The following is a 26,970-nucleotide window of genomic DNA, read 5'->3' on the forward strand; positions in this document are numbered from 1 at the left end:
CAGTTCACCCTTCCCACCCATGAAACTGCCTGACCACCCACCTCAAGGGAAGTTGGCAATGGAGCAAAGGTGTCACTGAACCAGAGCACAAAGGACTTGCTTTTAAACAAGTTCCATAGTTAAAAATACATTTACATTGGGGTAAGTCCAGAAAATCACTTTCTGGATGCAAAGAAACCACTCAGGAGTCTCACTGCTGCAAATGCAGATACTCTGATACTTGGTTCTGTGCTGGCACAGCTACTGTCCAGCTGTGTCCACTGAAGGGTTACTTTTTGCACCACACAGTGGAAATGCACCTGAAGACTCCCAGCCTCATTAAGAACAGGTTACCTGTGAGCTTTGAGAATCCTCTGAGCAATCGCATCACCAATCTTGTTCCAGACAACTTTATCATCAGCACAGCTAATAAAAAACTGGTTCTGCAGGAAAAGCAAGCAAAGCTACTGTCAGACACTGCCAGCAACCAACCCAAAATATTTGCATGCTTTATTTCAGACCAAGAGCAACTAAAGATAGCTGGGTTTGTGTGCCACTGGAGTAAAGGCTTTTTAAAATTGTAATTAAATGATATGTGTGTCTGTGCTTGCTTAGGGAATGAATTAGTTCTTATTAATTACACTCCTTAGAAAGTTCATGTAAAGAGCAACCTAACAAGAGGCTTAAAAAAAAAAAAAAGAGAGAGAAGGAAAAGCATCTCCATTCAGTCAGCACTGAGTGTCACTCTGACACAAGAGATTGCTGCAGCTGAAGGCTGCTGGATGAAGGGCTGCTCTGTGAGTGGGAGGTTTGGGCATGCACAGGGACACTGCAAAGCCACAGAGGGGACAGGGAGACTATTGCACAGGCAATGAAAGCTGCTGGCAATTTTGCAAAGAGCCTTACAAAGGAGAGGTCCACTTTTTTCCACCTCGTGGGCAGATGGCTGTCAGGGTACCCAGCCATCAGTCTGGCCTGAAGACCACTGAAGGTAATGGATCTGTCTAAATGCATAAAAGCTTAGGACTGAATCTCAAGAAATAATTATCCTCCTGATGGTGACAAGCCATGCTCAGAGCATCAGGACCCTCCTGCCTTCCCTCCCTGCCACTCACCTCTATGTAGATGTAGTGCTTGCTGTTCTCTATCACACTGATGTAGGCTTTGTGGATGGACTCCTCGTGGTATTTAATGCCAGCAGACCAGTCAGCAGCAGAGCGGATCACCTGCAAACAAGAGAGAGACACCCTCAGCTCTGTCCTTCCAGGACAGCACCATGGCACCCCAATTATCCCACAGGCAAGGCTCTTCCCTGGCACAGACAGCCTTCCACTAAATAAGGTCATAAGTACAACACTTATAGTGCATTTGTAATTGTGAGAAAGGACATTCAGAAATAGTATTAACTTAGCAATATTTTGATTAAAAACATAAGAGCCCTTTCCATTTTTGCCCTCTCCCACCTGAGCAGATCCAGATGCTTATTCTTGCTTAAGGTCTTATGATAAACTGCTTTAAAAAAATCTGACTTTCCAAGCTTTAGGGATGCACATCCCCACCACTGATCTCCTGCCCAGCACTTTAAAGCTGGTCTCCAGCTGGGGCAGGATGCTTTTCCCCCAAGGAGGCTGTACAGAATCATACAGTCAGCCTGATAACACAGCCCTTTGTCCTCAGCACTCGAGGTCATTTGTTTATTCTGCCAAATTCTTGCACAAGCCATCCCATTTGTGAGGATACTATTTAGTTTTTACTGGAAATCCACTTATAAAGTAGATTTCCTGCAAGATCGCCAGGGCATGTCCTGTCCCTCCATCCTGCAGTTTTTGTGCAAGAGAGCCAAACCAACATGAGAAACAATCTTTGTGCTCTGGGCCAGGCTGAACAAGCCCCACAGCAGTCAGCAGCCTGTCCCCACCAGCCAGAGATGCTGTGGCACCTCCTGTTCCTGCACTTTGAATCAAGAGGCAGCCCCACTAAGTCCCAAGTGATGCTTTCCTAGATGGAAATTTAGTTTTTAATTAAGTATTGGCAGAGTATGTGCTTGGGAGAATAGTTACTCATTATTAGCCTCTCTCTTTAAACATTGTCAAGACAAAAACATTGAAACAATACCCTTAATTTATCTCAATTTAACCATTATACTGGAACTTGAGGCCAGTCCCACACAGCACAAGACCCAGAGGCTGGGATCTGTGAAATGTGTGTGTCAGTTCCAGCAAAATCCTGATCCCTTGGGAATCAACCAAACCAATCCTCTCATCTCCAGAGCATCTCTAGATCTGAGCAGATGACTCCTGAGCTAATTCCTTCACCTGGACAGGAACTTTCTCCCAAATCTGTTTATCCCAGTAAAAAAAACAGGCCCTGCAACTCTCATATTTGGCCAACAGGAGGGTGCATTCTGCAGTCTCCCCACCTGAGTGTTGGGGTCACAAATGTTGGAATGAGGGAGCCAGCCTGAATACAAGGGCTGCCACAGCCTTTAGCAGTGCCAAACAGCTGCCCTTTGCCTGCAGGCCTCTGCAAGGCCATGCTGATCATTCCCAAAGGTTTTTAATCACTCATTTGGTTTACAAAGCCAAGGCTCAGTGTTCCCACTCATCCCAAGCTGGGCTCTTCTGAAACAACACTGAGCACCACAGCAGACTGAGATCTTGAACAAAATTCCACCACTGTCATTAATAAGCTGTTACTGGCATTAATAAGAACAGGAAAAGCTGATTTTTCTGGGTAGAAAGCAGGCTAATTATTCCATACACAGCCTGGACTGGAGCTCACACTTCCACTCTGGCCAGTGCAGCAATCTGGAACTGCACTTCAGAAAAGTGGCAGATTGTAGTTTTCTAGTACACAAAGTCTGATTTTTTTTTTTTTTTTTTTTTTTTTTTTTTTTGCTAATAAACACAGCAGAACCATCACTCAGGATCATCCCTTTCCAGCATCATGACTTCCCAGTGCATCATCTACCTGCCCTTCCCTATTCCTCCTCACCCCTCCACATAACTGGCACCCCAGCTCACTCCACACCCTGGGCTGCCCCTATTACAGTGCCATCATCCCTCTGCCTCACCCCAGAATAATGTGTCATGGCCAATTCCAAAATGCTGGCCCAGCACCACCCACAAAGCTCCCATCATCTACAACCTCAAATCCCCCTGCAAAGAGAAGTATCACAAAATGTTGGATGGGACAGCAGAAAGGTGTTTCATCTCAGGCCTCCTCAAAATAAAGTTGTTTGTAACAGGTCTGGAGCCACAGGGACAGGACAATGCCACCAAGGAAGCATCCCATGGTGACAAAGCTGTGGCACTCACAGACACACAGACACCCCCACATCTGGAAATTTGCTACACAGCCCTTCCCTTATCACTGATGTTCCATCTCACACTTCTGGACACCTCTGTTTCCTGTCAAGCTATTTAAAGGCAGCTGGTTCAAACCCAACCTATTTCCTGGGGAGAAAACAACCACATGCTGCCCAGCAGAGCACCTCCCATCCAGAGCTGAGTCTCCCTGCTCCTGCCTCTCCCTCACCCTCCCCTTGAGCCTCTCAATAGCTTATCATCCCTTTAACTTCTCTAACTGATACAAAGGTAATAAATGTGATGTTTGCTGAGGGCTAGTGCATAAACCCTGAATAATGCCAGACTTCAAAGAGGTGAGGGTGTCAGCTGCTGCATTAAACTTTCATTGCATTTCCATCAGGAATGGGATGTTGCCTCACCATGTCATGTCTTTTGCAACACTGGCTTTGCCAGATAACTGCAAACTCTGGAGTGGAAACAGGGAGATGAAACAGGGGAAAAAAATCTGGCACTGCCTTTGGCAGATCTCTATTTGACTCCTGCAAGAATCAATGTGCTCTTGAAAAAATCACATTGCTTATTGCAAGCAGAGCCCCGAAGTTCAAATGAAAGAGGATGGGAGACCATGCCTGACTCCTTTTCCTCCTTCACAGCCTGTACCTCTACAGTGTTTCCCACACACATTGCATTCATCCTCCCTGCCCAGGGGAAAGCCCTTGTCAGTGCTCCATCCTCACAGAAATGCTTTCCTACTCCTCTCCTCTCACAGAGGAAAGCAAAACCAGATGGTACAATGAGGCTGGAATCTGTTGCTGACAGGTCCATGGTTTGGGCTTGCAGCAATGTTGCAATCCCCATGGATCCTTTGTGTTTTCCCTTCCTCTGATCTGCCCACAGTTGAAGACAGACTTGCAAACAAGGTCAGAAACAAGAAACTAACAGCCAGTCTTTCCTCAATCATCCCACAGCCAAGGACAGTCCTGGAATGCTGGATTTTACCTTGGGGCAGTAACTTCCTTTATAAAATCCCTACACACTACTCAAATAGAGGTAACAGGGGACTGGCTGCTGGCCAGCCAAAGGACTCAATACTAAGAACAAGAATATTGCTCTAGTTTTTCTGGATAAGAAGTTGGTAAAAGATTTTAGGATATCTGCTTATTTCTGTGCAGAACTGTAGCACTGAGAGGAGATGAGAGCACCTGAGCCCCTGCTCCAAAATGAATAAACTGGACAAGCAAGAGGTCCATTCCTGTCCCTGCAGGAAAGAAGACACAGGGATGCCCTGATGCACACCCTGGCAGCTCCAGAAAAGGCATTCAGAAGGGGGAGTTCAGATCCAGGCTGCAGGTGTCCTCCCCTGTCCCCACTTCCTACAGCAGCCAAATCTGAAACCTCCATCAGGAGGAGAGACTGAGTCACCTGTGGGACTTCAGGGATGCTCAGGGCACTTGTATCACCTGGGCACCAAGGGAAACCAGGCCAGTGTGGGTATTAGGGAAGAGACAGTCCAAATTTTACTATGTACATGTAAATCTCTGCCTTGGAGCTTGAGGAGGTCACCCAGAAATCAAGACCCAGCTGAAGCAGCCTGGGGACCTGCACCCAGGCAGAGTGCCCCAGCCTGGGTGGAGGAGCCCCTCACTGCTTCCATCAGGCTTGGCACTGCAAATGCTCTCCCCCACTAGTTATACTGGGAAGGCTGATACATTTCAGGACAACACATTTGCAGCCTAATATAATGCAGTTTTATTTATCTGTCTGGGTGCAGGGCTGTTTTGACAGATGTATAAATAAGAAATGAGCAAGGTAGTTTCAAATGAATAATTTACAAGACAAACCTGCTCTCTTTTTGCTGTTTATGGCATCACTGAGAGCAGCCCCTCATTTTCTGGATGTATCAGTTATTTGCAATGGCTCAGCAATGTGGTGGCCAGGCTGGTTTTCCAGCTGCTCACCCATCACTCAGCACTGGCGTCTGTGGATTCCGCAGTCACCGTTTGAGCTCCATCCTCCTCTCCCACAGCCTGATCTCTGAGCCAGCAGCTGGACTGAAGAGAAGCTGGATCTAGGTTGTTCTCAGTTTAATTTCTCCTTTGGGAACTGCCTCCAGTTCTGTAATCAGTAGAGCTTAACTTTTTGCTACAGCAAACCCCATGATTTAGGAGTTGTGGCTTATCTTGCAGTTAAAGTGAGCTCAGGGGACACATGCCCCATCACTTCTATGAGAACAAGATTTCCCAAAAAGCTAGTGTCAGACAGACAGGGAGGCATTTACAGCCACAGGGAAAAGGATGATGCCTGAAGGGGACTGCTTCCCAGCAAGCTGGGAGCCTTGCTTTGGAGGCTGATGTAAAACACCCCAGACCCCTGACACAAGATCCCCGTGCTGCCCATCCCTCACACCACACAGAGAAGAGCAGACAATGCTCTGGCAATCCACAAAACCAGAAAAAAGCATCTTATTTCACTAAGCTTCCCCAAGCAGTGCTGTCATCTGGGCAGACCACTCCTTACAAAGAGCAAAGTCATGCATTTTTCCTGGTTTTGGTCTAACTGCTCTTACTTCATACATCTTTCATCCACAGAGACACACAATGGTTTTGCTGCTTCAGCATAACTATTTTGACTTTGTACTCTTCAACAAGTTCATATTTCTGCTGGGTAACAGCAGTATTCAAGTATGTGCACTTGACAGAGTAAACTGTGCTTTTAAACAGAGGTATCTTGGCAATTCTGACTGTGAGACTGATTGGATCAAATCAGACTGTGGGCTGACTGTGTGGAACTGCAGAGAACCCCCAGGGGTGCAGGGTTGCATAACAAAGTGCAGAGGAAGCTCAAGGCAGAAAGCAACAGCCACAAGACTCCACTACTGCTGGGCTCTCAGTGACCACCACCCGTCTGGGAGGGGCATCAGAGTCTGGCAGGCTGCTCTGAGATCTGAGATAAATATTCAGTGGGTAACCTCAACCCATCAGGACTTCTCAAATCATAAAGCCCAAATGTTAGGTGTTAGATGAAGAGCAGCAGAAACAAACCATTAGACCACACAGCTATGCAAAGTCACAGTGTTCCCACCACTTGAGCACTGCATATACTTAAGTCCCCTTACCTCCAAGGTGAAGATATAAATTAATGCCCGTCTACTAAAAGAGCTGCATTATTCTATTGCAATTGAGGATCTGATCACCTAATCTGTGAGTTGAATTAGGTAAGAGTTTTGCATCTTATAATTCAAGTTCTGCAGAGGGTCTGTCAGGCATTTTAACTTGCTGGGAGGAAGCAGAACAAGCCCTCTGAGGACTAAGTGAGCAGGGGACCATCAACACCCACCTGGACTGTGGCAGGAACAGCCTCAGGCACCTGATACTTCAATTCATGAGCAGTTTGCTGAGATTTTGGCAGCAGGAATGGGTAGGACAGGGACCGGTATTTGGGTTTCATAATCTGCACGGGGCGGGGGGGGGGAAAAAAACAGATAAAGAAAAAATGCTTGCAACAGATAAAGAAAAAACACTTGTAACATATCAGAAGATGCCTACAGAGGGCAGGGGGATGAGGCAAGGCTGTGCCTGCCTCCCTGCCCCAGCAGGGGCACCCACACCCACCTTGGTGAAGTTCCAGCGCTGGATGAAGTGCCGGGCGACGTCGCGTGCGGCGCGGCCGTGCACCGCCGAGGAGATGTCGTGCCAGGGCATCCTCGGCGTGGTGTACCTGTCAATGAAGTCTGGGGCACAGGGGAGCATGGCTGAGCCTCCTCACACAAAGGGCATGAATGTGGAAAAGCACAGCACCCCCCTCCTCAGAATGGGATATGGCACCAAGCAGCCCCAAGGCAGATGACTTGGATTGCAACAGCCCTAAAGCCTCTCAAAGGGAGTTTTGCCGCTTTTTCATAGCAACCAAACCAAACCAGCCTTGTTATCTCTGGCTTGGAGGCAGGAAAAATATCATCTGAGACCAAAAAGAAGAAAAAGTCTGGGGGCATGTAAAGACTCCCACTCACCAGCAAAAGGCTTGTCAAGTTGAACCCAGTCTTTAAAGACAAAGTTGCAATAGTCCTTTCCGTGCCAGAACCTGGTTTCCCCAAGCAGCTCTCCAACACCTGTCTTCAGGCTACGGATGGATCCTTTATCTGTCCCAGGCAAACAAAACAAAAACGTGCTCCAAAGTCATGGTCATCCATTGCACACAGCAGTGAGAGACTCACAGCCATGAACAGCACTGGTGGGACCTGCCAGGCCCAAGCAGTTGAAGCTGGATTCTCTCTAGTGCTCATGTTACTCTCAAGGGATATCTGTTAATAATTTTTGCTCCCTATTTTTGTAATTTTTATACAGTCAGAAGAGGCTATACGTAGGAGTCTGTTATGGAAATGAAAAGCAGATGCTGAATTTTATCTTGGACTACATCACCCTATAACCATTTGCCTTTCCCCAGTTCAATAACAACTAAATATTCCCATATGGTAGTCCACATCATGTGTATAATCCACTTCATATATTTTACATTAATAGTGGACTAATTCCATTTTCTCTGCTGGAGAGTTTATTATTTTGCCTCACTAGCAGGGTATATCTAGTCTAATAGAAGTATTTATTATCTAGAATAAGATGTTCATGTTCCCTCATGAAGTACTGTGGGTTTTCTTTCATTTTCTTTCTCGCTGTTTTTCCAAATAGCAGCATCATTTTTGATACAATTTTACATGTTGAACAAATGGATCCTGAATTCCAAATTCACGTTGATTAAAAATGGTCTAAAATATTATACGCAGGGATACTCCCTCCTAACAGGATCCCTTTTCCAGTGCACGTATTTTTGGGCAGTGAACTCTTTTTTCCTCACTCTTAAAAAATCCAAAACTGTTGGCCCAGACCATAAACAGCTAACTGCTGCTATTTCCTGACCTTGAGAGCAGCCTCCATCTGTGACACCAAATATTAACACAGTAATTACACAGCAATGCCACGAGCAGAAACCTCCTCCTAACCCAACCACGCCACCAGGTAACCATAAAACCCCTTGGCACACAGAAAAATCAACTTTTAACAGTCAACAAAACACACACTGGCAGCAGCACAAGACCAGGGGACACAAAGCAAGCCCTGCCAGCAGCACTGTGACCCTGCCAAGCTGAGCCAAGCCATGCCAGGAATGCCATGCAGCAGGTTTGCACCACAGCTGCTTGGGAAGCTGGAGCTCCTAGTGAGAGTCCAGGTGGAGCTGGGGAATCACTGACTCGACATGCTGGGTGGGAATGGGGATGAGAGGGACACAGGCCAGCACAGGCTCCGTGAGCAGATGACTGCACAGTGACTCATGAGTGAGCAGCAAGGCACAGGGGAGACTGCACCTTGTCTCCACAAGGACATGGAAATGCTTTGCTGCCTGCCACTACTTTGTAATCAATGTTTTATAAATGGCAATTAATGCCTTAGAGGAAGATGTCTGCAAGAGGATGATGCTGCTCCTCACTCCATTCCTGAACCCAAAGGCATCTTGGAAAGGTACCAACACTGGGACAGGTGCTTCCAACACCAGTCCAGAGGTGGGAACAGCTCAGTGCTCACAACCACCCAACTCCTGTCTCAACTGAGTGTGCTTTCCTTGGTTTTAACTAGAAGCAAAAGAGGGGACACAAGTCTTTGTCCAAACATAGGACTGGCAGTAGCCACTCTGCTGCTTCCTCTCTCTGTTTGCATATCTTCCTGCATCAGGCTTATTTTAAAAATATCCAATACAGAACTTCCCACTTCCAGTAACAGCTCTTTCCTTTACAGGATGAGAGCTGCTGAAATCATCACATACCAGAATCAGAACTATTTCTGCAACTGTTCCCTGCTGTCATTATTGCAAATTTTTTATTTGCTCCTTTGTTTGATTTTGGTTTGTTGTTGTTGTTGTCGTTTGAGGGTTTTTAATTTGCAATTTCTGGAGAAGGCTCTTCTGCCAGGATGCCCACAGAGGAGGGATAAGGATGCTGGGAGAACAAGCAGTGAAGGCTGATCCTGGCACCCAGCCTCACTCTCACCATGGTTATAATGCAAAAACAACAGCAGCTAAAGCCTGAAGGGTCCACAGCACTGCCTTCCTTCACTTACCCTCCCGAGGCTCAGCGAGCCCCTGTTTGGATTCACTGTGGTGATGGAACATTTTCAGATGGGGCCTTAAACTCTGGATTATATTCGGCTGGCTCCTAGTGGGACTAGAGTAACCTGCAGAAAGTCAAGATGCTCTATTCATGGCAAAAACAAATCCACCACTGCCACCCTGGTGACTGCTCCTGTCTGAAGACACCTGGCAGACAGAGACTCAAACCAGATGTCAGTTTGCTGAAACTAAAGTGACTGCCAGGCAAAGGACCAAATTCAGGACCCAGCTGGTTTTAACCCAAACAGATGTGAGGAAGTACAAAGCCATGGCTGTGTCCTGAGCTGACTGCAATCAAGACCCTCATAAGGAGTCAGAGGCAAGAGAAAGATCTGCAGGGAGGAGATGGAAATTCCAGTAAGTTCCCTCATCTTCAGGAGCCGAGGACTTCCAGGAAGAATTTCATTCTGGAGCAATTGCCAAGCTGATCCTTGTAATTCTGGCACTGAAGTAATCTTTAATGTCGGGAATTAAAAGCTGCATTTAAATATTCAACTGTTGAACAGACTTTCCTCTCTAGTAAATTTAGCATATTTCCATTTAAATGAACTTATTTAAAAACCTAGCTTTTAACACTAGTCTACAAGATGAGATAATCCCATTCAGAAATTATTTGCTTGTTATAATAAATCCGAGTTGAAAAATGAGATTCCATTCTCTCTTGCAGGAATGAACACTTTCCAACAAAACAAACATTAAGAATCACATATACTGTATGACATCATCTGATGGCTCATGAAAATTGCTAATTAGCTAAATAAAAAAAACCACATAAAACCTTTCTTCTCTATTTTGCAGTGACACAAATTTACACGTTGACTACACACACCTATTATTCTGATAGTTAGGTAACTTGTCAACTTTCCTTCCATACAAAGAACACATTGCCCCAGAAATCATGAGAACATGCACATACACCCACCCTCCACCTCCACACATCCTTTACATACATTATTTAGCTGAGCATCACTTACTTGACTCACTGTCGATGCTGCTGACGCTGTCAGCGTGGTGCATGCCATGCTTGTGCAGGTGCTTGTAAATGCTGAACCTTGAAAACTTTTTGGGTTTTCCTACTCCTTTCATTTTTGATGTGTCTGGGGCATCATCAGCATTTCTCTCAAACAAGTGGCTCTCTGGGGCCAGAGTTTGAGGCTGTAGTGGGACATGTTCAGTCGATTCTGCTGCAGACTTAAAAGATATAAGACATGGCTGCAGGTCAGGTATGAAGAGGTTCCCCTTTAATGACAGATTCTTGTGCAGATCAGTGCTCAGAAACAACCATGAGCCAAATTTTGCTCTGTGACAGACACACTTTGGTGGGAACTGTGGCATGTGGTCCTTCCCCACTGCTTTCTGGGCACAGTCTGTATTGAGGAGGCACTTGCCAGGAAAGCCTAGTAGTATTAGCAGCATTTATATCCAGAAACTTACTCTGGATTATAAATCCCCTTGAAATTCTCATCAACCTAGACCTCTCAAATTATTAGAAATTATATGAGAAATAATTATTAGAAATTATATGTGGCTACAGACAGATCCAGGTTAGCAGAAAGCTCAGCAAACAAGGCTGCTGTTGAGTGCACAAACAAACATTACAGAGCACTCTGCAAGTGCTTGCTCTGCATTTCTAAGTTTTGTTAGGAAGAGTGAGGTTGCCCAGATGTGAATGTGGATGCCCCATCCCTGGCACTGTTCAAAGCCAGATCAGGCAGGACATGGAGCAACACAGTCTAGTGGAAAGCGTTTCTGCCCACGACAGAGGTAGAAACAACATAATCCTTAAGATCCCTTCCAACCCAAAACATTCTATAATTTTAACAACACAGACTTCAAATTGTGGCTGCTATTCCAAACTCCTGTGGAAACCTCCATAACCCAACCCAACCCTCAGCTCAGAAGAGGACCCAGCCCTTTCAGCCCTGCTGTGAGCCCACTCACTGCCAGGTTGGCGCTGGACAGCGACTTGGTGGCGCGCTTGACGCTGCCCACGTCGGTCAGGCGGTGCTCGTCGTCGTCCCAGCGCCCGTAGGCCAGGTCAATGCCCCCCACAAACGCCACCGACTGGTCAACGATCACCAGCTTCTCGTGGTGAGCCCACAGGTACACGGAGGAGGACACGTGGTCTGGGTGCCTCATCACCTGGGAGGGAAGCAGTGCTTGATTCAGCATCGTTGTCAAGTTGGAATCCTTCCAGGCAGGGAGCTGTTCTGGTTTTTTTTGGTGGTTTGGGGGAATAAGGAAATGCTGGAGTTGTTATTGGAAGCTACTCAATTTCCCCATGGCTGGTGTCACCCATATGGCAGGCAGGTGTTTCCCTAGGATGCAGGAATCCCAGACAGCAATGATTACTGATGTTGGGATAGGTCACCCTTACAACAGCTTCACAGGAGGACCACAGTTAAAGAAACTGCTTCAGCTGAGCTGTAATAGCTGAGCTTTCAAACACAGAGCCTGCTCTGAAAGAAAACAACATATTGGTGATCTGAGTCACTTCTTTGGTTGTTGCCACCACACAAGTGAAATGAGAAGTCGGGTGGTTTTTTCCCCCCACTTAAAATCAAGTTGTTTGGCATTTGTTTAAGAATTTCCTTTTGACAAATGTCTACAGAACCCTAATTCCTGTATCTAAGCTCAGAGTTTTATTTATGATGATGAAGCCACAAGACCAGCTTCCTGGAGAAAAAGCTACCAAGTTTCACCTGGCTGCTCCCAAAACCTGTGACACAGCTTGTGCATATTGTCCACTTTTGCTGCAAAGATGATGAATGGATGCTTCCCTTTGCTGTGACAACTGATCAAGTGAAAACAAACCAATTATTCTAGCATAACAAGTATCTTACTGCTCATTAAGGTGTATGTGTCTCTAAGAGACTATACTGGTTTGTCTGCCACAGCTGATTTTCTGCTTGGTGCCAGAACAGCAGTATAACAGCACAGGACAGTGCCATGCTGTTCTTCTGTGGTGGGAACATTAATGCCCAGTGTTGACTCTCATTATTCACATTTGAGCAGAAATGCTGAAATAAGACAACACTCTCAAATTTTAATTTTCCATTTGATGTAACCCCATTAACTTGTCACATGAAATACACTTCTTGGGAATTAAGGCAAACAGTTGCTTTGGCAAATCTAAACTAAGTAATTTTATGTTCCATTAGAACCTAAAGAAATGAAGCTGGCAGATGTGGCAGTCACTACATGGATGTGTCTTGTCAGACTATTCCCACTGCAATGGCAGGAAACACTCCTGAACTTGCAGCTCCCACCCAAATACACCAGGGTCAGCACCAGCTATCAGCAATGGAATGCAAACACCCTCCCCACAGCCCTGTGCAATGAATTACCTTGATGTTTGGATGGAGGTGCATGAGGGTCCGCTTGCTGTATTCACTGTTGATCCCCAGGGCAAGCTCCACCTCTTTGTACAGCATAACAAAAATTCTCACTCCTTGTTGCTGTCAGAAATAAAAAAGAACACATGGAATGTAGGCACATCAATGGATACAGTTTGTTTCCAAAGGGAGGAACAGCTAAGAGGCAGGAAATGTGTTGTGTCTGCTGATGGAAATGCTGACTAAGGTTACTTGCTCCTGGTTATGCTCTTTCAGATCCTCCATTGGGACCCCACTGGTAGGCTGGTAGGACCAGCCTGCTTGGGAAAGCTCTCCAGCTTTCTGAGAAGGGCTCAGTACCTGGGTTTGTGTGGGTTTTGTTGCTTTTGTCTGGGCTGTGCCAAGGCCCATCCACAGGTCATTCCTACAGCAGCTCCTTTTACACACCCTTTGAGGTAGATTTTCCAGGCATGATTCACTCCAATCATGCTCATCCACTGAAGTTCAGTGTTCTGCTGCTTCGTGTTGTCCTGAGGGTTGCCCTCAGTTAAATGTCCCTGCAGGATGACACCACCAGTGAGGACACACTGACATCCTCCTCCTGAAGGGGATGTCACCAACTCAACACCAGCAAAGAGGTTCATTCTGCTGGTAGAGATAAACAAGCTCCTGGAATTGAGCATTTAGCAGTGCTAAAAACATGGTGCTTTTTGTGATCAGCATTGTATCCATGGCAGAGATTTTAAGAACTCTTGTTAAAGCATTTTCAAATGTGCCAAGTGCCTCCCAAACCTTGGCAAATGCTGGTCACACACTGGGACACCTCCACTTCCCATAAATCAGTATGGATTAAAAGCTTGCACTAGAGTTTGCCAGCTTAAATTTGGAACCCCTAAACTTTGCACAGCCTTTTGAATTCCTATTTCCAGTAAGCTGCTACCAAGAGCTAAGGCAAATTGTGGATGATATTCTGGTCTCCACTGCACCCAGAGGAGTCCAAGGAAACACTGCACACACAGAAAGGACAGCCTCACCCCTACACCATGACATCAACTTGCTGACTGCCCTGTTGAGTCAAAAAACATCTTAAGTGACAGAGTAAGCATTTCCAGGGGCTGACCTCACTCACCTATCACAATGCTTTTATAGCCATAAGAAAATCCACGTCAAAGTCATAAAAAGAAGCCAAATTCCTCCTCTGAGTGAGTGATGCCTTGTGGCTAGTTTATTTTTGCCAGAAAATAAGAGTAATTTCAAATCAACAGCAGTCAGACACAAAGCTCTCGGTTTTTTATCTAGGTATGTGGAGGGGTGATGATTGTGATGACAACTGGCTTCAAAGGGGAAAGAGTCAAAGACTATTTCAGCATGTCATAAAATCACAGAATGGATTGGGTTGGAAGGAAACTTCAAGACCATCTTGTTCCACTCCCAGCCATGAGCAGGGACACCTTCCACTAGGTCAGGTTGCTGAAAGTGTCATCCAACCTGACCTTGAACAATTCCAGCCACAGCTTCTCAGGCAACCTGTGCCAGGGCCTCACTACCCTCACAGAGAATTTCTTCCCAATATCTAATCTAAACCTGTCCCTTTTTAAAGTCTGTATCCATGTGGACTTCTGCCCTTCTACTACAGCAAGAGTTCAAGAGGTTTCCCAGCCATGGGAATAAGCTTTGTGACTTGCTGCTGATATGGGCAAGCTTTTTAGCCCCAGTGTTATCACAGGGTATGTAAACAGCTGGAGCACTGCCAACACTCATAAACACACCACAAAGTGCTCAGCCTTCCCTGCACCTCTAAATGACATAAACCACATGGAGAGCATGGTCAGCAGCTCTGACCTACCAGGAACTGAGACAGCTGTAAAGCAAGGTTTTGACCTACCAGGAACTGGTAGTTGTAAAGTGAGGCTGAAGTGACCCAAACCTGGGGCAACCAAGAGGAACTACCCTTGTGCCTCTGAGCTCTTCCAAACCCAAACAAGGGGAACAAATCAAAACGTGGTTTTCAAAGGCCATTTAAGAATAGGCCTCAACTCTCATCTCTACCAAAGTGACTGGTGGAAGTGCTCCAGCCCCAGTATGACCCCTGGCAGGGTGGGTGCAGGGTAAGGGTGCAGCTGGAGCTCACTCACTGCTTTCCTCTTGAGGATGCAGTCCAGCCTCCAGCGATTCCCTTCCACCACCGGTCGCTTCATGAAGATTTCTGGGCTCAGCCTAAGAAAATAAAGGTATATAAAAAACACAGCAGATGTAGCCTGCAAACAAAGCACCTGCCTAAATAACCAACTTGGGAAGCAAAGGAATTGAAGTTTAAATAAAGTGGATGTGAAAGCTCATGTCCCAGAGTGATGCATTCTCCAATATCCTGCTCTTTGTTCTTTAATAACTGAGCATTACAGAGGGCAAGGGACATGTCCAGCACATTCATCTTTATATTCAACAACCCATGAGACCAGGCTAAACAGTGATGTATAAATAAATAGGGAAATTTGGACTCTATCTCTGAAAGAAAGATGTAACAAAAGAAAACCCTGAGGTAGTGCTGAAAGAAATATGCAGACATAAAAAAGAAATAAGAGTGGGATTTCAGTTCTCCAGGTACCTGAGTTACCTGTACAGAAGAAACCTGTGCTGAATTTTCCTTGCTGCCTAAAGACAAAGCAATAAGATCTCTCAACAGGACATTTTATTGCTTTAAGGATTACAAGAAATAGTTAAGCATCTCAATCTAACTCCTGCACAGCAAGGTGACAGAATTTCACTCCTTTACTTTTATACCAAGCATGGCAACTTGGGCTTGGATAAAGTATATTGCTACATCCTATTTTTATCTTATACATCAAGACCTAGGCAAGTTTTGGAATTCCATTATACTTTAACAATTGTCTGAATAAAACTCTAAGTAAGAGACAACAGGTCTGAAATGGGATGCTCTTGAACTGCCACTCATGTTACATAGGGGGAATCCATGAGCATTGAGCAGACCAAAGGGACACACTCACGAGATGCTCTCACCACTCACATAAGGCTTCCTAAGGCAGTGAGGAGGAGCTGAAAGGGGATCCCATGCAGGATCCCATTCCAAGAGCACAGCTGAGCATCCCTGTTCCCTGATACACTGAAAGACACCCATACCCCTCAGATTTGCAGCTATTTACACTCCTGAGGAGCCCCTCAAGACACCACATTTGCAGCTCAGGTGGTGCCTCCGTGCAGTTTCAGGCATTTCCGTGGAGGGAGACAACCAAGCTGTTGATCTGAAGCGTGTGCTTTTGCTGCCAGCCCTCCTGAAAAGGCCTTTGAATACAACACAAGGAGAGGTTTGGGTGTGCTGCCAAACCATCTGGCTGCAGGGCTAGCTGCCATACTGTAGGGCTCCAAACAGAGCTGCATTGTCAGGAGTGTCCCCAGAGAGACAGCTGGGCAACACCCAAACATGTCAGTACGAACCACCAATCTGTGATGAAAATTTCTTCCTTAGCAGCTTCCATGGCATTTGCAACGTCTTCAAAGTACCACTTGGCATTGACATACCTGCAAAAGCAAACAGAGTGCAGAGTTATGCCTCCTCCCCTCCATTAAACAAAGTACACAGCTGAAGAGTGATGAAGTTCCATGTCAATGACATTTATGTTCTCTTCTCAAAAGCAAACACAATCCTAATTTCCAGAATCAGGAGAACACGCAGGGGGAATTCAGTGCTGCTACCAGTAGCTTGATGATACAGCATATTAAGGGAATATTAAATGCCTCTTGGCACTTCTGCCAACTTCACACAGTATTCCTGGGTTCTGCTTGACATGCAAGCCAGGTTTGTCTCTTAGGAAAGGATGATGGAATGGTGTTTCCTTTGATTTATGGAAGTACTCAGGCAGAGGTTGCTGCAAGGCAGGTGTTGCAGGGAAAGCACTGCTCTGCTTCCAGCTAGAATCCAGTTTTTGAGGCACGTTGGCTATGGATTAGTGCAGTCAGGTTACACTGGGCAGAAGGATTTCTCAGGGGCTGCTGCTGATTGCATAAAGCCCAGCCACCCTCCAACTATAACCAGTTCTGCATTTGTTGATTCCCTTTTCCTCTCTTTATCCTTACAATAACAAACACCAGCACATTTGAATTTAAACAGAACTTGACAAACGCAACGAGCTGCGACACAGAGCTCCAGCCACCAGCTCTGCTACTCCATCCCTGGTGAAGAAAGCCTCTTTTTTCCACAACTTCTTTAATTATCACCAGTCCCCTATCAAAGGCTGCCAGCTGATCAGAGCTGGGGTGCAGAGGGCAGGCTCACCACTTGGCCAGGGTGTTCTCCTGCACGGCCGCGTAGGAGCCGAAGCGATGCTCCGTCAGAAAGTCCTTGCCGTGCTTCCTGACGAACTCATCTATGCCCTGCCTCCACCACTGGGCATGTCTGTAGCTGTTACACTTCAGAATCAGCGACCTGCAAGAGCACAGGGCAGGAGGATGAAGCCATTTCCATGTAACTGGGCTGCTCATCGCTGCCTGTCCGTGTTGGTAAATGCATCTGTACCAGTCATATTTTATTTACACAAAAAACAGGGACGTGGCTGTTTTGTTTGCAAAAGAATGCACAGCACTGAGCTGCTCTGAGTGACTAACAGTATTGCACTGCCAAGCACAAAAACCCACCCATGTTTAAATTATTAGCACCAGCTTAACGTAGAGTTGGAGCCAGCTAATGTTGTATCTTTCAAGAGATGAATTTATACTGAGCGCTAACATAAAAACGTTAAATATCTCTTTATCCCCCACTAGCATGTCTTTTGAGTAATACTCCATTGGGATGCAGAAGAAAAACATCCCTGCTTGCAGCATTAAGAGAACAGAGTGCCCAAAAAATTACCTAAGTAATTACTGCCAAACCAGACTGTGGAACTCAGCATGCAGGACCCAGCAATAACCACAGGGATGGACAAACAGGCTCATTAAAACATGGGAAATCATCAGCATTGGGGCCAAATCCCCAGCAGGTCTGAGCACACCAGCAGCAGCCACCCAGGCTTCTTAACCCCTCCTGCAGGGCAGCATTGATTCCTCCTTAAAAAATCAAAAGCGAACTAAAATGGGATAAACAAAGCTGTTTTCTTACCTGGAGAGATTGTCAATCTGCAACCCGTATTTAGTTTCTGTTTCTTTCTGGCCTATCTTGATGTTGAATTCCTTATCCACCAGCAGGACAAAGGAAATGGCCCCTGAATCAGGCTTCATGTACATCAGGAACGAGTCCTTCACCACCAGCCACCTGTACAGACACAGCAACCACGTCACCTGCATGTCACACCCATGCCTGGCCTCAAAACATGAGCTATGAAAAGAGCTGATAAAATGGGAAAATGCTTCTTCAAAACACATTCAGGGAAATCTACTAAATGGTAAAAATTATTCTCAGGAGCTAGACCAGGGGGTGGTTTTCTTGAGCAGGAAATTTTATGAACTTGGGTAATGAGTTTTAACTCCATATAGAACTTTTACAGTATATAACTAAATCCTTTTTACAGGAGTCTTTAAAAATACAGGTTGCCTTGTTTAACAAAACCCATGAGAATCTCCCTGGTCATAAACCTTCAAGCACAAGGTAAGGTGCCACAAGGATTCCTCCATCACTGATTTTTATTCAGCTTGTATGCTATATGGGAGTTATTTGACATTTCTAACATTAATTCTGATGCTAGGATCACTTTCACTCCTATCAAAATATATGAACAAGGCATTTTGGAAATCTTTCATTGCCAAGCAACAGGCACCCTGTTAGAAACACATGAGGAGGGATGACCAGCAGGTTTTACATAAATACTATAGCCTGAAGGCAACTCTGGGAAAAAAACCACATTTTTTACTGTGAATGGCATTTATAATTTTTTCTTCCCCTGCAGCGTAGCTGGGGTAACCAGTCACCTCTGTCCCACACAGGTCTCCATCACCAGACCTTTGTTTCATTCTTCAGCACACCCAGAAGCACACAAAGCAGCAAAAACACTGCAAAAATCTGTTCATTCTTGTATCTTTAGTAACAGCCTCAGCTCCTCAGCTACTTCCTGTAATTTTTTATTAGATCCTGTAATTTTTTTTCTTGCTTTCAGGGCCCTGAAAGAGGCCTGGCATCACCTCTCCTTTGGTGCCAAAATACCTCCCCTCTTTATTTGAACCATAATTTCACTCAAACATCCCACAGAGTGTATTTCCAAATATTCTCCCTTCTGTTTCTCCCAGGCAGCTCTGCATGCCTGAGGAGTCCTGGCTGTGCCCATTCACAGCTTCACCCCACCATCCTCCTCCATGTCCTAGAATCCTTCCTTTAAATAACCCTCTCTGGGAAATATTACTGTTATTTGCTTATTTATTGATGCATAAACCATCAGTCCCAGTGGGCTAAGATGGGAATGCAGTATCTCATTTGTGATATTCTGCACACAATCCCACTCAAACACTTCTCCTACCCCCTTTTTAGGCTCTAAAGAAAAATGGAGATCCATCAGAGCTGGATGTGCTACTGTCCCCACTACAGCCTGAGCTCTGGACAATACAAAAAAGGATTAACTGAGGAGTATCAAGAGGAAAAGGATTTTTTCCCATGAAAAAGAAGAAGAATTGGTGACACTTTAACGATTTGACCTGAAAGAAGGTCACATCTTTATCTCCTTTTGCCCTCATTATAGAGATCTTCTGTAAACCTAAATTAAGAAATGTTGGAAAGATTGTGCAGAAATACGACCTTTTCTTCACAAGAATGCAGAAAGGTTTTGTTAGATAATAGTTCTATTAAAGATAAAACTAATGAGAACCCATGGGTGACCACAAAATCCAGAGGTGCATAATACCTGGGGAAGCTCCATCGACTAAGAAATTGTTGCTGTGAGGCAGATATGGCTATTTAGATTTTCAAATGGAAAGATTTGCCTGGGAAGGGCATGCTCCAGGAAATGCATCCTGCATTTTTTGGAGGCTGCCTGGTAACACAGGTACTCCCCCACAGCACACATCTCCCAGCCCCTGGCAACACTGAGACCTAACAAAGAGGGTAAAGGGATGGGAACAGCAAATGATGTCTGTCTCCAGCAGGAAGGGACATGGGAACAGGAGAAAACATTGGCAGTAATAAGCAAGAGGCAATGTATTTAATGCCAAGGTTAATTGCACCAAACAGCTCCTTAGTGCTGCAGGTCACGTCTGATTTGATCCTGCCCTGAAGCAGTCCAAAGTGTGTTTCAATTAATTGATTTTCATTTTGTAAATTGAGGAAGGGAAGCTCAGAAAGCCAGGCTGAAATCTGCCAGGGGCAGGTCACCAGCCACATTCCCTCCTGAAGGCACAGAGCCACCTGTGCTCCTGCAGCTGTCCCTGCTGAAGGAGGTCACTGCCATTTCCATCAGCTCCAGGAAATCCCAGATTTTCTCTGGAGTAACGTGTCCCTTCTGTGAACTCCAAAGGAGAAAAAAAACCCAACCACTACACAGAAGGGTGAGGCAGAGAACAGCCCATAGGCCCTTCCAACCTGAAAATCCGTGACTTTCATAAAACAAGCAGGATTCTCTCTCTCCGATTTTTTAGGAGAACAAGAGCAGTGGGGATTTCTGTGTGCCCAGGGAGCACATGGCACCCCTGGCAGCCCAGCAGTACCTTTTGGACCAGCGGTAGCACATCCTCCCTTGGCCGCAGCAGTTCAGGCCGGGGATGCGGTGACCCCCGGAGCGCTTCATGATGAACCCTTCTCTGCAAGGACACAACAGGCTCACATCAGCCTCACCCTGGAAGCTGGAGGAAGGGCAAAAACAACCCCCCCAGAAGAAAATAATGCAGTTTTAAGAAGTCCAGAGTCCCAGTTTATAGCACAGGAAGCAGAAAATTAAGTGGCTTAACAGGGAGGGCACAAGGAGGGAAGAGTGGAAACCCCATAAGTGCTGCTGCACAAAGCAGCCCACTCTCAAACACATTTCTACAAATTGTAGCATTTCTGTCTGAACAGTAGTAATTTTTCATATCTAGATGGCAAAATATTCTCCAGACAGTTAGTGCTGAGAAAGGAAAGCTATTAATTTTAACAGTATTTATGCATAAAGCCATGCTCCTAGTGAATCACAACTCACAAAGACACAGCTCACAACTCACATGCCCTTTGGTCCCAGGTCGTGGATGAATGACAGCTGACTTACTCCAACAAACTCCATCTGGGAAAGAAAGAGATTCCCTCAACTTTATAACCCTGAAATCCACACTTTTTTTTTGCTTCATCAAAGTGACTTGCCATAAAGACCTACAGAACATCCTGAGCAGATGTTACCCACCATCACTTAAGCATCTTCAAGAAGACCAAGAAAAGTATTTTGGTTGAGTTTTCTGTTCACTTATTTTAGATGTACTTTGGCAAACACACTTCAGTGCAATGCAACTCCAATGTATCACAGGGACTCACTCCCTGGTATTCTCCCTCCTGGATCTTTGGCTGAAATAAGGATCCAAGTTTGACACTGTTCAGGGGTCTGTGGGATCTGTGTGGCTGCCTGAATCCTCTCTTTCCTCCAGGGACTCTCACAGAAAGACTGGAAAGGAAATGAGGACACATGCCTAGAGCTGGGAGCATCCTTTAATCCCCCTGCCCCATGGAGACAGCACAGGAGAGTTCAGCCCCACAACCCATAATCATCCTCCAAAGCCACTGCAGCAGGTCAATGCTGGACACACATCACTGCCCATTTGGTTCCAGGAACTGAAAATCCACAGGAAAACCACAGTGGGGCAGGAGGAGAGCAAGTTCAAATCCCAAACTCAAGGAACCTGCCTCCTCATGGCTCCTCCTGGTTCAGCAGGGATTGCAGGGAACATAAAGCGAGTAAAGCTGGTGAGAAAGCTCAGCACGATGACATTCACTCTAAAAATAGGACACTGGGCAATTTCCACCAGGCAGGCTTTTCTTGGCACAGCAGGACATTCCTGGCAGTCTGATGGATATTAGCCCTGGGCCCCTTTAGCAGGGAGAAACATTCTGCCAGGGTGTCCTGTGCAGGACAGGGCTGGGGCAGGCACGGGAGTCATCTTGCACAGCAGAACCTTGTCTGCACCCAGACACTTCTAATTTATTGTCACATCAAGTTGTCCTAGTGCAGGAAGGTGCTCAGGGCAGGGTGAGGGCAGGTGTCACTGTCCCTTTGGCCAGGCAGCAAGCCAGAGGGAACCTCTAACAGCACATTTTGGCAATGAACCCTGCTGGAGCTGCAAGTCCAGGGCTCAGCCCATGCTCCTGATCACAGCTGGGACAGGAGGCAGCCTTGGTAGCAGCTTCAGGACATGCCCACCCACAGCCACAGCAACTCCAAGGAAAGGCTTTCTCTTCTCAAGGAAAGGACCACTGTCATCTCTCTTTGGCAAACCAGGGCTCTCATCAGCAAAACCCACTTTTGCACAGGAATTACACGGGTAGACCCCTAAGTCTCAAAGGAGTCCTCCTCATGCTCAGCTGCTCCTGGGACCTTCCCAAACTTCACATATCAGCCAAGGTCGTGGAGAAAAACAAAAACACTACTGCTTTCCCCTGAAAATCTCAAGGCATAACTCTCTACTCAGCTGAGGCAATTTTAACGCTTTGATTTTAGGGTGATTTCAGCCTGTTTTCAGGAAGTGTTTAGTACAAGTCATTCCATGCTACTTTACCAACCATCTTGCTCTCTGTTATCCTCAAGTTTTCTGGAAAAGCACCAAGTGTGACCAACAAATGTCTCCACTGTTTCTTGCAGCAACACTCAAAGCAGGGTGGGAAGCACCTGAAAAAATCCAGTGTACCCTACAAGCCCTTATCAGAAGTCCCAAGCAAACTCTCAGGCCAGTTTTTGCCTGGATCCCATTTTAACTTCTTCATGGCATTTCCTATCAAACAAATCAGAAACCCAGACATCTCTCTCACAGTGGGCATACACACAAAAAAAGCAAATAAATGCCAAAACCTTTTGAAAATGCTGGCTGGAACCAGAAAACTGGCAGGAATTTGAGGAGCACTGCATGCAGAGAAATAATTGTCCCCAAAGAAGCAAAGAAGAAAACCAAGAGGAAAAATTAGTTGCAGATACAGAACTACCACTACATAAAAGAAAAAGAAAGATTGTCTGGCAGCACAGCAACCTCCCCTTCAGCCAAGCAGACTCTGGAGCAGCAGAGACAGGAGCTCATCCAACACATTGAGCAAGCATTGGTTTGTAAAAAAAAAACCAACAAACCAACCTTAAATAAATTCCTGCAGTGAGAAGGAAAATTCCTTAGCATAGTGCAAAGCATCTGATGGAATGATTTATTGTTACAATTAGCTATTTTTACTGTCCCAGTGCCTCATCTGAGGTGCTCATCATTCACAGAGAGGCTGGGAGAGGCAGGCAGGAGCTTCCATCCCCGTCACTTTGGAATTCCTGTGCTGCCCAGCTGCCTCCCTGTGAGCTGGCATCCCACTCTGGTTTCACAGTGACCCCCAGCAGGATGTTTTTGGTATGAGATATGGGCCTGGAGAGTTCAGCTTCAATCACATTGTTGTGGCAATGAAAAAGAAACATAAAGAACGAGGCAGATGGGAGTGATGGGCTGAAGAAGGACAGGCTATGGAAGGTGGAGAACCAGCTGCAAGGTGTTCCATCCATCCTGTCCTGCCAGCAATGTGCAGCATGCATGATTCATGTAAGTAAAAATTTCATACAGCATCTGCATTTCAGAAAGGATTCAGTTTATCTATGCTGCATTTTTTCATTTTGACTCTTGTTCTTTATTTAGCGGGTTCAGAAATGCACCAAAAGCTGATCAGCAGCACATTCTTCAGAATGATACTGTTCAGCACAATTTCTTACACAAAAATAAAGTTTGCTTATACAAAAGACACACTAAAAACCCCCTAAATGTGCTGGATTTCAAGTGCAATAGCTAGAAATACTGATGGGTTGGGTGGGGACTTCCACAAAGGTCTGCAGATCCAAGGGCTGTATCAGAAGCAAACCAGTGGCCACTCTCACTTCTCAGCTGCTCTAAATTGTGTTGCTTTCACTTAAGATGAGGTTTTTACTCTTTCTAAAGTTCATGCAAAACATTACACACATACACACACTCCAATCAAATTTTACTTTTCATTTTGCTTGTGCATCTTTTAAGTATGGGAGCTTGCAAAAAATAATGCAAAGGTCCAATTAATACAATTTTTATACAGAATCCAATTAAGCCTCAACATTTTGAGGCTATATTCTTCCAATTCACAATTTTCAGAAATAAATGTGTGAACAGTTAACACACTGAGATTCCCACAACATTCATTTTAACACTAATTGTCTTAAAGCACTTCAGCCCAAAAGTACTATAAAAAGGTTTTGGCACGAAGAAGATGATGAGATTTAATTACATAAATCAAATAATTTTAAAAAATTTATTAAATATAAAAAGCTAGATGATGTACAACCTCTACAATGCCATGTAATCACTGTGGACCTGATCCTTAACCCACCCAGAGACTTCAGGTCTGCAAAACCACAAGCTTGACTTGCAGGCTTGACTGTCTCTGTGCATGGCACATCCTCTAGACAGTGTACAAAGCAGTTTGCTCTCACTGGCAAAAAATAAATCAACCACAAATGCAAAATAAAAGAAGCAAAAAACCAAATTCATTCAGCTCAGATATAAAAAAACATCTCCTCAGAGATGCTATTGATCCAAGCAGGCTCTTCACAATGACCAAGGGATACACTCCAGGCAGATCTCAGCTTGCCCTTGCAACTCCATGCCTGATTTAACAGAACTCCTGATTTTAAAAAAAGTCCTCAGTGCATGGATTTGATGAGAGGAACACAAAGGAGTCCAAATGCTCCAAGATTCAGACAGTTACAGCATTTGTCAGCATCTGGGCAAAAAACTTCTCAGCCACAGGAAGAGCAAAGCCTTCATTTTGTTCTCAGGAAGACAAATACAGCTCCAGGGAAAGTGCCAGAAATGTTCACTTTAGTCTGAGAATGGTGGGGGTTGTTTGGGTGTTGGTTTAAAGGAAGCATTTCCTTCCCTGTGCCCTCTTCCAGCATCGACTGCAGGACCCGTGCCACCACCACGGGCAGCAGAGTCCTCCCCAGACACTTCTCTGTGGTCAAATTCAGAGAAAGCCAACAATAAACTGAGAATTTATGTGCAAAAGGGACATCTGGCTCCAGGGGCTGGGGACAGAAGGGCGATTCAGCCCAGGAGGGAGCACCCCACAGCTGCCCAGGAAGGCAGGGCTGCCCATCTCCTCTCCCCCACTGTGCAGCCTGTCTCAAACCACAGCCTGGCCAAGGCATCACCCACGTTCTCAGAGGAGCAGAAATGTTCCAAAATATTTGAAAAAGGCAACGCTTGCCTCAAAGTGACAAGATGGATCCACACTGTAAAATAACCCTCCCCCGCTCTGCATATGCTACTGATCAAAATTGCCAAGTTATCCTGATCTTGCTTCTAGAACAAAAGATGACTCTTTTCCACATGCACACTCACACAGCTCTTCACTGCATTGGAATTAAACTCCACAGCCTGTCTCCTAAAGAAGCCCTTTAAGGAATGCAGCTTCCTCAGCCTGAAGATTTTCTGCCATCCAGAGTGCAATGGCCAACCCCAATGGGCACTTTGTCCCACGGAGCAAGCAGTGCTCAACACTGAGATCTGCAATACAGCACACACAGATTTTAAGTTTTTATACACAACATCCAGCTATGAGCTGCCCAACATCTCTATACAATGAAAATACTGCAAAACAGAAGAATATCTAACAACAGCAAAAGTGGAAGAGAAGTGGCTGCTACAGAAACCCAAAGTTCAGTACTTTTGGCTTGTTTGAAAACCATCACTCTGTGCTCAGAAATGTCACTAAACTTGGCAGCAGCTCAGTGTGTGCATCAGATTTTGCTGGTAATACAAAAGATGAAGTAACACAGTCATTATGCAGCCAAAAAAAGGGGAAATAAATTACCATCCCCAAGAGATGTCACAGCTGTGGCTGACAGGTGAGGACTTCTCAAGAAACATTCAAGGATGAGTTTCAAAAGAAATATTTTTGCTTAAAATAGGCCTGATGCTGGATTTGACATCTCTCCTAGTTTCAAACAGTGTTGATTTGGGGAAAGAAGCCAATTACCATCTCCCTTTGGAACTGACAAAATACTCATTCACCTCTCTGGGTATCCCACACACACAAACTCAACATCACTGATGTCCAGGGAAACTGCACAGAAGAGAAACCTGAGACAAATCTGCACCCAGAACCACATACAAAGCTCAGACTGAAGGAACAATTAAAAATATGGTTTGAATTCAATTTTTTTAAGTATTTAAAAGCTTAACTTACCAACTTAAACAGTCTGCAGAATTAAACAGAATCTCACTACATCATACATGTACAAGCAGCTGTCTGGACTGGACCAGCTTGAGGAGGTTATCACTGTGTTATACCAGCAACCTCTAACACTGAGTCATTCCTTTGGTTTTAATCATTTTACATCTGTGTCAGAGAATTCAGCTAAGTCAAAACTCTCACAAAACAGATGAAAAATGCTTCTTGCAGAAGCTGCATGTCTTCTTCCAATGAATTCAGCATTTGTAAAGTGAATATTCTTTAGACAATTAAGCACATTAATTTCTACTTACTGTTCCATGGTAGTTCCTGTACATTGGCATTTTCAGGATATTTGTCAAGTAGTCCTCCAGCTGTTTCTACAATTAAAATATGGAAACTTTAGATAGGATGTGGAGGTTTTTCTTGAAAATTCTTGCAATCCAACTGTCTGGCATTAAGAAGCAATCAAGAAATCAGATCCACTTCTCAGTTTGAGTAGATAAATAAATCCATTATTATGTACTCACAGGATGTAATAACTCAGCACCATAAACAGTTTGGTCATAGGTTGTTTACTGTTCATAGTTCTGTTTGTACCTTCCACTAGAAGATCTGTTCTGTGGCAGGGTCACTTTGGAGGTCAACTTTTGTGACTGAGCTAAAGTTTCAGAACAATTTTAAATACCAAATCAGTCCCCATTGTTTCTGACCTACAGGAATCAGCTTTGTGAGAAAATAGGCTCAGGGGCAACTGAGAGAGCCTGTTGAACCAAAACAAAAGGTTCATGGGGTGAGAGACACAGGGACCATGCTGTCCTGTCCCAAGGACACAGAGAAAGCAGTGGCTGGGCCTGTCCTC

At 45.2% G+C, this 26,970-nt stretch overlaps 1 protein-coding gene across 3 annotated transcripts in view; it reads right to left on the reverse strand.

Moving 5' to 3' along the window:
* Positions 1-26,970, reverse strand: part of PLD1 (phospholipase D1) — a 71,618-nt gene that overhangs the window by 13,322 nt on the left and 31,326 nt on the right. For 2 of the 3 annotated variants that reach the window (XM_079315479.1, XM_079315478.1), the window contains 16 exons: positions 26,423-26,488; positions 20,906-20,964; positions 20,417-20,509; positions 17,889-18,041; positions 17,070-17,219; positions 16,232-16,315; positions 14,914-14,995; positions 12,791-12,901; positions 11,385-11,585; positions 10,418-10,634; positions 9,395-9,508; positions 7,297-7,425; positions 6,899-7,017; positions 6,624-6,737; positions 1,095-1,205; positions 334-422 (listed from right to left, as the gene is read on the reverse strand). In XM_079315479.1, coding sequence (XP_079171605.1) covers positions 334-422; positions 1,095-1,205; positions 6,624-6,737; positions 6,899-7,017; positions 7,297-7,425; positions 9,395-9,508; positions 10,418-10,634; positions 11,385-11,585; positions 12,791-12,901; positions 14,914-14,995; positions 16,232-16,315; positions 17,070-17,219; positions 17,889-18,041; positions 20,417-20,509; positions 20,906-20,964; positions 26,423-26,488 — 1,892 coding nt within the window. The remainder of the gene's footprint in view (positions 1-333; positions 423-1,094; positions 1,206-6,623; positions 6,738-6,898; positions 7,018-7,296; positions 7,426-9,394; positions 9,509-10,417; positions 10,635-11,384; positions 11,586-12,790; positions 12,902-14,913; positions 14,996-16,231; positions 16,316-17,069; positions 17,220-17,888; positions 18,042-20,416; positions 20,510-20,905; positions 20,965-26,422; positions 26,489-26,970) is intronic. The other variant, XM_079315480.1, reaches the window with a different exon arrangement.

The sequence above is a fragment of the Erithacus rubecula genome, assembly GCF_903797595.1.
Source record: "Erithacus rubecula genome assembly, chromosome: 11".
In the NCBI taxonomy this organism is placed as follows: Eukaryota; Metazoa; Chordata; class Aves; order Passeriformes; family Muscicapidae; genus Erithacus; species Erithacus rubecula.